The sequence below is a fragment of the Arachis hypogaea genome, chromosome 11, assembly GCF_003086295.3.
Source record: "Arachis hypogaea cultivar Tifrunner chromosome 11, arahy.Tifrunner.gnm2.J5K5, whole genome shotgun sequence".
NCBI lineage: Eukaryota > Viridiplantae > Streptophyta > Magnoliopsida > Fabales > Fabaceae > Arachis > Arachis hypogaea.
In genome coordinates this window covers 5,559,305-5,569,483 of record NC_092046.1, presented here as the reverse complement: position 1 = coordinate 5,569,483, position 10,179 = coordinate 5,559,305, and the positions used below count along the sequence as shown (strand labels likewise).

Below are 10,179 nucleotides of genomic sequence, written 5' to 3'. Positions count from 1 at the left end.
AGCAATGAGTTCGAGGTTGGACAACAATTTCAGAACAAGGAAGAAGTCATGTTGGCAGTTAAGAGGTACAACATCAGAAAGGACGCGGAGTATAAAATAGTGGAGAGTGACCAGTTGAAGTATAATGTACAATGTATCCAGTTTGGGCCCGGTTGTTCTTGGAGCATTCTCATATAATATCGTCGAAAGTAAGAAAAATAGGAGGTTAGGAGATACACTGGTACTCATACTTACATGCAAACATCGATGGAACAAGACCATCGTAGGTTGGATTCGAAGGTGATTGCCCAACACATTTTCGCAATGGTTAAAGCAGATCCAACAATCAGCATCAGGTTTCTGCAAGGAGGTGTGGAGAGTAACTTCGGTTACAAGGCGTCCTATAGAAAAGGTTTGACTTGCAAAACAGAAAGTCGTTGCTAAAATATATAGCGATTGGGAGGAGTCCTACAACGAGCTTCCTCATTGGTTATTCGCTATGCATATGTACTTACTCGGTAAGATTAATTTCATTGTGGTTATTTTCTATACAAGAAGTCACCATTTATTTGTGCTAATTGTTGATGTGTCTTTAGGTACTTGGGTACAACTTGTGACACAGCTTTGGCCTGGTTCAACCGACACTGTCATGTTTCATCGGGTTTTTTGGACGTTTTCACCGTGTGTTGAGGCTTTCAAGCATTGCAAGTCACTTATTTTCATCGATGGCACCCACTTATATGGTAAATATGGTGGGACGTTGCTAATGGCCATTGCTCAATATGACAATGCAAACATTTTGCCATTGTTGAGGGTGAGACGAAGGAGGCTTGGTCGTTCTTTCTTTCGTATATGCGGCAGCATGTGACACCACAACCCGGCGTCTTAGTGATTTCAGACAGACACAAATCAATTGATGGTGCGCTGAATGCTAAGGGAAGTTTATGGAAACCACCTCATGCCTTCCAAGCCTTTTGTACAAGACACATCGTTGCAAACTTCATTACTTACTTCAAAAACAAGGAGTTGAAGAAGATTATGATTAACGCAGCGTATTCGAAGTCGCAGCGTGAGTTCGCTCATTATTTTTGCCGTTTGAGGGGCGAAAATGTAGCAATCACAAATTGGCTTGAAGAAATGTCTCGGTTACAGTGGGTGCAGTATGCAGATGAAGGTCGTCGATTTAGTCACATGACGACAAATATCTTCGAGTTCATTAACGCTGTCATGAAAGGTTCTCGTAATTTGCCAATCACGGCTCTTGTTAAGTCAAGTTATTTCCATTTGGGTGAACTTTTTGGCAGGAAGGGTTCAGAGGCCCTTGCCCAACTTCAAGTCGGTGCTGAATTCTCACAGACGTTTATGAAGGCCATTGAATTCAACTCGAAGCACGTCAACACTATGAATGTTTACCAGTTTGATCTGTCGAGGATTAACTTCACGGTTGAAGAGTTAGCAGCCGTGCCTGGGTCCAGACAACAGAATTACCAAGTGCTACTTGATGAGGGTAAATGTGACTGTGGGTATTTTCAGGCTCTTCATCTTCCTTGCCGTCACGTCTTTGCAGCTTGCTCTCATGCAAGACTAGATTGGAAGCGGTTTGTACATCCTGTGTATCGCATGGAGTCGGTCTTTAATGTTTATAGATCAGAATTTTGACCCATAAGTCACGAGGAAGATTGGTCATCCTATGACGGGCCCCGTATTCAGCCCAACCCACGAATGATGAGAGTCAAGAGAGGTCGCCCCGTCAGCTCCAGGATTCGTAACAACATGGATGACGTTGAGCATAACAGGGAGAAGAGGTGCGGCTTGTGTCATCAAGTCCGTCACACGCATAGGACTTGCAAATCCATCGGGCCATAATAGCGGAATATGGTGATAGGCCCAGGACAGCAACAAGCTGACGCAACCACCCAAATTGCACTGACCATGCTTCGTGGCACGGTACATCTGGCGGTACAGCCATGCCAGCACAGCCGAGTCCCATGATAACCCGCCACATGTGCCAAGGTCCTCTAGGAGGGGGAGCCACCAGATATGCACCCAAAAGTCAGATGCATCTGGGAATAGGATACCCCCAATCAACTGCATGATATACCCTCTCGTGTACCTCAACAAGTGCTCCTCAGTGGCGTCCTGCTCCAGCTCTCTGCATATCGTGTTGTGGAACCATGTGAGCTTCACAGTCCACTTGATCTATGACTGTCTGTCATCTGGGCCAGGAACAGCACCCAGTAGCTGCTGGCAGAAGTCCTCAATGGACCATCTCTGATGGTGCTGCTCCTAACCAACTATGCATCCGCTAACAAGATCACCGTCGATCCTGAGTCCCAACTGATGGGCCACGTCCTGCAGGGTGATAGTCATCTCCCCACATGGTAGATGAAACGTGTGGGACTTAGGCCTCCACCTCTCTATCAACGCCGAGGCCAATGGCCAGTCGTGCTCGAACTCAACCATATACGCCACATACTCAAACCCGATTCGTTTGAGATATGGCCTAATATGCTCCGACGGCTATCTTATCAAATTCCGTCTGGTGCGCAAGATCCGAGGTGCCTACCACACGAAAAAAAAAAAGATGGTGAACACATAAAATAACAAATTTACTGTTTATTAATTACAATACAATAAACAACAGTAATAAAAGTATACCACTCGATCAAGTCTGCCAGCAATGTGCTCAACCTGATCCAATCTGTAAAGCGTATCCTCGTAGCCCAATAACTACTGCTCCATCTAACCACACTCTAGTAAAATAAAATTATACTAAACTCAGTTTCTTTCACATTAACTAAATTCTTAAAAAACATATTTAAACCTACTAATTGTCTACCTTACTTCTTAATCAGTTTATAAACTTACTAATTTTAACCCAACTACATGAGGCCGTCAACTAACACCCTAAACAACCCTAATGAATAACTAATTGAACCCTAAATTTTACTAATCATGTTTCTTTTTAATCTAACCTAACCTAACTAATTATTCCACTAATTACCTTCTAATTCACAACTTAAACTACCTATACTGACTAACATGTTATAAACAACAAACAGCAACCGTACTTGAAAACAATAACATAAAAAACCTAACTAACATGTAAACAGTAAATCTGTAACTCTAACTAACATGCAACCACTAAACAGTAACTTTAACTAACATGTAAACGGTAAGTTTAACTAACATATTATTTACTGGCCTGAAACTGACGATGTCGTGGATAACGAACTTCACGGGTGTCGAAAGACAGAAAATCTCATACAGAAGAATATGACTATCACAAGTGAAGAAGGAACAAAGTGAATTTGGATGAGAGATTTGGAAGGAAAGCGACAAATGAAAATGGCCCCACGTTTATATACTCTGCTGAATTCAGCCTAGAGTTCGTCGGGGGTGTGGCGAACTTGCCCTTAATGCAAAAAAAAAAAAAAATCGTATTCTAAAAATTAAAGTTCAAAAATCTTGTTTTGAGAATTAATTATTTTTTTTTATTTTCGAAAAAAATCTCAAAATTAAAATAAAAAAAGTCATTTGATTTTTTTTAAGTGAACATAGAAATATTTTCAATAGTTTTTAATTTGAATTCTAAACTATTAAGAATTATGTGACCTACTTTGCTCTTTATTCGGAAACTTCTTTTCAGATGGCTGACATTTCCACATTAACCCTCAAGTAACCTACTAGAAAATATTTTGTCATATATATCATCAAATTGAAATATAATCCAGCAATAACAAAAGAAACGTGCAAAAAGGAGGAATTGGTACCCCGACCACATATATAACATCATTATTGATTAGTGAAGAAGGAAGAAATCAGAGCAAAATCGTAATATTATATCATATGCAAAATAAAAAATGTTTGTAATTAATAATTATGTCCAATAAATCCCTTACTCAAATTCTAGCCTTTCTTTCATCCAGCACATATTCTTTTTCTTTATCCCTCTCCATCATCATTCAATAAATTGAGCATAAAGAAAACTATCAAAGACTAGACCCACTAAGAATTTGTCCAGAGAGAATCCAGTAACATCGCTTACATAAGCAATATGAGATCAGTACAAAAAATAATTAATAATCATACGGCATATTGAAAATAACCCACGTGAAATTCAAGCCTCGTATTGAAAATCGAAAAAATCATTTTAATATTGAGAGAAAGAAAATCATATCCAAAAACGGCATCACATTAACAAGGAAGGATTAATTACAATTTGCCATGTGATTAAACATCATTACACTAAGTATGTGAAGTGTGAACAAAACAAAGATAAGAAACATTAGTGTGATTAAATATGTGCAAAAAGCAAATCCTGCTTCAATGACATCCAACGAAGCATAAACCTTATCAACACATTTTGAGAGAGCCAAAGGTGAAAGGTCCCATTTCCCCTTTCACACTCCACCCTTCATCTTTCCATATGAAACGCAGTGCCGTTTATTGCCAACTTACCAAGCCAAAATTAAATATTTCAACAACACAATCCATGCATCCTCTTGCCTCTCCAAAACGCCACCTCACAGCCACCATCTTCTCCATCAAAATCACATAACTAATTATAATTATAATTGCACATTCGATTGCACAAAATGTGACCCAATAAGCTCAAAATGAGCCATTGTAAAAAGACTTATGTACAATTATAATTACAAAGAGTTATATAACAAAACAAACCCCCACCTCTCCTATTTCCCTCAACTCAATAAAAAAATTTAGAACAAAACATAGCCTACAAAACTTTTCTTTTTTATTTTGCTTTGAAAATTTTTTTCCCTTATTTTCTCTATATTCTTTTACAATTTATTTTTTTTTCTTCTTCTTGAGATATTTATTCCAATTAAAGTTCTTGGGAGGCATCAGATGACAAAGGGTAACAAGTGTCTTCCCCACCAGTGTTCCATAGGAAATGAGCATAATCAGCGGCATAGAAAGAGTTTGAAGGCTCAGCTGAAATTGCTTCCAAATAAGTCTCTTCTGCAGCCCACAAATCATTCTTCACTTTCCATAGAAACGTTGCGTACTTATTAAATGCCTCTGGGTCACGAGGTTCAACCCCTATTGCCTTCTTGAAGTATTCTTCCGCTCTGGTGAAATAATTCAAAGAACAGGACCAAAATGTCAACATCAATTTTAACCACTTTTCACATGAAAATTGCAATGCCAAACTACTCAATTTCAAGGATATTTCTTTCATTACGTTACTAAGCAATTTATTATTATGTGCTGTCTGTGATAGTTTTCCTTATAGGCATATTATAGCCATGTACAGATTTAAATACTAGTGTAAATTACAGAGTAAAGTCTAAACCAAAAAATTATTAAAAAGTCAAAGTCAACAAAGTTCCGTGTGAGATCATTTGTGATGCACGTGACTATCACGCGCGGAAGATGACAGATACCGAAATATATAGATCCTGCTCATGAACCTGTGGTGCAGGGTAAATACACCGCATACTCTTCTATCAAGATTCAAACTTGGACAAATCAAAAACCTCATTGTCTTTTTTATCCCCCTAATTTTTTTTCAGTTTGGGTTTTAATATATTTTTGACGATGAATTAGAATATGCTTTCGCTGCTCCTACCTAGAACGACCTCTTTGGTAACACACACATAATTCATATAAAAACAAAATCATAAATTAGTCAGTCCTACAAGAGTATATTATTACCACAACATACAATAATCAAATATATTTTTGTAAAATCTGGCTTTCCATTTTCTTTTAACAAAGCAAGAAACACATGACGAGTTAATTTTTATGGACTTTCAAGTAGTCATATATAACTTTAATAAATATATTTTTACCAATGATGGAGACTCTATGCATGTGAATTTCGACTTTTACCAAAACATTACTACGGGAATAATAATAATAATACTAGAAACTAGAATACTTATGCCATGGCAAGCAAAATTAGCAAATAAAAGTGAAGAATTTTTTGAAAAAGAAAAAAAAAAAGGAAAATTCACCTGTCGTAATCATGTGCAACGAGGTAGAGGAACTGAGCATAGTTTGAGAGAAGAAGAGAGTTGTTTGGTTCCTTAGACAAGCCCGTTTGGTAAACCAACTCCGTTCTCAGATACTCAGCATAGTCATCACTCTCCATCTTGGCTTTTACGGGCGAAACGAACTGTTTCATCGAGTCACGATTCACATCCTCCATTCTAGAAGCTTCCTCCACCATCGAACTCCACAGCTCCTCTTCTTCCTCCTCCACTGACGAAGACTCCGCATTATTATTATTATTGTTATTGCTCTCCCCTGTTCTGTAAACCTGAGACTGCGACGACGTCAAACCGTCAGGGAAAACCGTTCCCTGGTGCCGGTCCGACCGGTCAGACCGGCCTTCCCCGTCGGTTCCGTTCGCCGCTGGTCGGAATTTCCCTCCGCCACCGTTTCCGCCACCAACGGAAGTCGTTTTCTTCCCGTTAGATGATGACACGGTGAATGTCTTTACCGCAGAGGAATCAAATCCGCTCTGATTATCACTGACAGACTCCTCTTCTTCCATCTCCATGGTCAGCGTAGGTGGATTCACGGCGGCCATGACGGCGGCGTTGTGTCCCATGGAATGAACGGTGAAATTGGCGAGCAAGATCATGACATAAACCATGAGAGTAGGGGTGTGTGAGAACACTTGCTGGAAGAGCCAAACGAAGGAAGCGTGCATTTCCGTTTGTACCCTCTCGAGGATTCCTTGTAGGTCTTGGTAGCAGAGAGTCTCTCTCATCTGGAGGGTGTAGCTATGGAGCTCTCGAATGATGAACACCATAGAAGAGAACGCTTTCTTCACCGAACAGCACGCGGATTCACCTGCCTCCCTAAAACCTTCCTTCCATTGGAGCTTCTTCTTGATGATCCTCAATGAGAACGGAAGCTCCACGCTGTTCGCTTTCCGCTCTATGTTCGCCGGAATGATTATCTCCTCTCCACCGCCGGACACCATCCACGGCGGCTCCGGGATGCTCTGCCCATTCACGAAATTCGAGGACGAGGTTGGAGAAGAAGTGCCGTCCGAATCTGAATCGTCTTCGTTGAGCTGAAACCCGAGGGTCAAGTCTTCGATCTTCTTAGCGAATTCCTCGTCGGAGAAGGAATCTAAGCTCGCGCTACAGGATCTTCTGATCGGTGTTCTGGTGTTGGTCGAGAAGAGGTGATTGTGAAAATCTAAGGATCGAGACCTGTGGAGAAACGACGTGGTTTTGAAGAGTGTGCAAGGGTGGACGAATCGGCACGATAGGGAAGGATTGAAACTGCGTCGTTTTGACGAAGCATAGGAATATACATAAGAAGGGGATGAAATCGCAGAAGCTAGGGTTTGAGAACAAGAGGAAGGAGAAGAAGAAGGGGAATAATGAGGTAATGACCATTGCAAACAGGGAGTAACAACCTTCAATCCTCCCATGATTATGTCACAGAGAGAAAAGAGATTGAACTCAAAAAGAAATAAAAGAAAGAGGTATTTTTATAAAAAGAGAATGAGGATGAGAATAAGAATCAGTGTTGGAAAAGACGAAGAAGAAGCTTTGCTCAAACACCTGTTCATAACAAACTTTCTTTTCTTGTTAGTTTTTTTCTTTCTGCCATTCAACAACAGCACTCCAACCTGAAAAACCAACAAAGCAGATTTATAATTGGAAACGCGCTTTCATGGGGACAGCACAAATGAAATATTTATATAAAAAAAGAAACAGCGTTCAATTTTTTTTCTTTTTTTAATTAAAAAATAAGTAAATAATGAACGCATAATTTTCATGGCTAATGATGACTGTAGGCATGAAAATCGGATCTTTGAACGGGACTCGAGAAACAAAGAAAAAGAAGCGAGATCCGAGGGACACTAGTGGAAAATGAAGAGAGATAGTGTTGATTTAATTTACTCACTTGTCATTTGTGTGAGGAGCTGAATTTTCGGGTTAATGTTGCGGTTTGTTTGGGTCTGGTTTTTATTTTCTTTTCTTGGAATCTCTTTTTCTTTTTTCTCGCCGGCCAAGATTTTCCGACGTACGGCAGCGGAGAAGAAGCGCAATAGTGGTTGCCACTTCTGTGTTTCAGTAAGATGAGAGGAAGCTGAACTGGTATTTATATGAGAGAGTAATGAGGGTGAGACCGTGAGAGAGAACCGAGAAGAGTGAGAAAAAATATCATGGGTTCGTGACCGGCTATGGCGGTGGCAATGGTCCAATTAGATTAGAGTATTGAAATTTTGAGAAGAAGATAAATAAATTTTTCATCTTTTAATTTGTAGATATTTAAATTTTAGAGAAATTAAAATTAAATGTCCTTTTAATTGTATTAATTAGGTCAATACGGATACATATGTAAAAATATTTTTAAAATAGAATAAATTAAACTCAAAATTTAATGTGTCTAAATTTTAAAAATATCAAAAACTTAAATATATTTTTAAATATTTAAAAATTTAAATATCTATAAATCAAAAACTTAAGAAATAATTTATTTTTAAAATTTATTATTATCCGAATATCAACTTATTTTCTTTTAGATGACTTTGACATTTATTATTAGTCTTTAAAATAGTTTCAAGCTTCCATTTGTTGGTGTCTAGTTTAAAGCTTTGATGTTCATATTTATTAAATTAATTTTGATTCTTTAAATTGTTACCATTTTCTCTTTCACTTTCTATCTTCATACATGTACTAAAAAAAGTTTATTTTAAAAAAATCCTTAATAAAATTAGAATTTATTTAATATATACTTTTGGGACATATAATAAAATTACTAATAATAAAATTTTAAATTTTTTAATAAATATTAAATAAATATATTAAAAAATACTTTTTTATATTTTTAATAAAAAATTAATTTGTAATTTTAATATATATGTTTAAGACACAAGATAATAAAATTCATAAAATTATAGTACCTTATTTTAAATTTTTTTAAATAATACTTTGAGAGTAAAGATTCTTTGTGTTTTACTCTAGAAAATAACATAAATAATTTCGTCTATCAATAAAACATTAAAAACATATTTTAGATTTTATTAATGCAATAGTAATTAATCTCTTTAGTATCTCTTTTAAAATGAAAGATTCACTCTATAGAATTCAACTTGATGGTTTTCTTAATTTTGTCGCTTGATGCTTGTGAAATAAATTATTTACAGGCATTTAGATAAAAATATTAAAAAAATATATTTTTTAATAATTAAAAAGACGATTTTAATATGAAAAAAAAAACGTTAAAAACAATTCTAAATCGAAAATCAGATGAGGAATGGGTTCGATTCTGGCGCTAAATTTTTGGGACCAAAACAGTACTTAACCCTAAAAAATAACTAATATATATATATATATAATAGAAATATTATATACTTTAAATTTTAACCTTATGACATCAGAGAAGAAAATGACTAGAATTTAGGATTTTTAAAAAAAGACTAGAATTTAAGATTCTCAAAATTAATATATATAATAAGAGTATTTTAGTCATTTTGGATATTGTAGTTATTTTTATAAAAAGTAATATTAATTTAGACTAATTTAAAATTTGATTCAACATTTTTTTGGTCAAATTAATTTGTTCGGCTTAATTTTGATAAAAATAACACGATTTAATCAATTATATGTATTAAATTTTAAAAATTAAAAAATATCTTCAAAAAAAGATGTTTTAGACGTCTTTATTTGAGTGAGTCACTTATTTATATAATAGAGATTTAAAACACCTCAAATCAATTTGGGTTAGTTTAATGATTAATTTAAAAATTTATTTAAATCAGTATTAAGAATTTGAATTTTACTTGTACATAACAACTGACTAATTAATAATAAATTTTTAAATAAAATTCAAATTTAAAATAAATTAATTATTAATCTATCAAATTAAAAAATTTTATAAAAAAAGAATAGAGATTTAAGCTAAACAATTCTAAACTTATCTGAAAAACAGTTTTATAAAAAATTAAATCAAATATTTCTTCAACGATTTACTAGAAGAAGAAAATTATAAAGACAATATTAAAATTCAAATATTGATAAAGAACAAAAAATTATTTAGGGCTATAAAAGATAATTAAAGAAAACAAACATGAAACCTTTGAATTAGGAGCTCTCTCGGTATAGTATACATATTAATTAATATCTAAAAAATGTCTTACTGTATAATGGAATTACCTTTTAGATGTAATATATTAAAAATGACATATTGAAAGCGATTAGCATA

The 10,179-nt window shown here is 35.6% G+C and overlaps 2 protein-coding genes across 2 annotated transcripts; one reads left to right on the top strand and one right to left on the bottom strand.

Moving 5' to 3' along the window:
* Window positions 1-246: 246 nt before the first annotated feature.
* LOC112720871 (uncharacterized) lies at window positions 247-1,638 on the top strand. The gene is made up of 3 exons (XM_025771959.1): window positions 247-391; window positions 576-793; window positions 841-1,638. Exons 1-3 carry the CDS (start codon window positions 247-249, stop codon window positions 1,636-1,638), a joined length of 1,161 nt encoding a protein of 386 aa, XP_025627744.1.
* Window positions 1,639-4,156: 2,518 nt separating this feature from the next.
* On the bottom strand, window positions 4,157-8,205 carry LOC112720019 (uncharacterized). Its single transcript, XM_025770813.3, has 3 exons — window positions 7,876-8,205; window positions 5,961-7,597; window positions 4,157-5,072 (listed from the first exon to the last, which is right to left on the bottom strand). The coding sequence occupies exons 2-3, from the start codon at window positions 7,394-7,396 to the stop codon at window positions 4,826-4,828; spliced, it is 1,683 nt and encodes a 560-aa protein (XP_025626598.1). The 5' UTR covers window positions 7,397-7,597; window positions 7,876-8,205; the 3' UTR covers window positions 4,157-4,825.
* Between the last annotated feature and the right edge of the window lie 1,974 nt (window positions 8,206-10,179).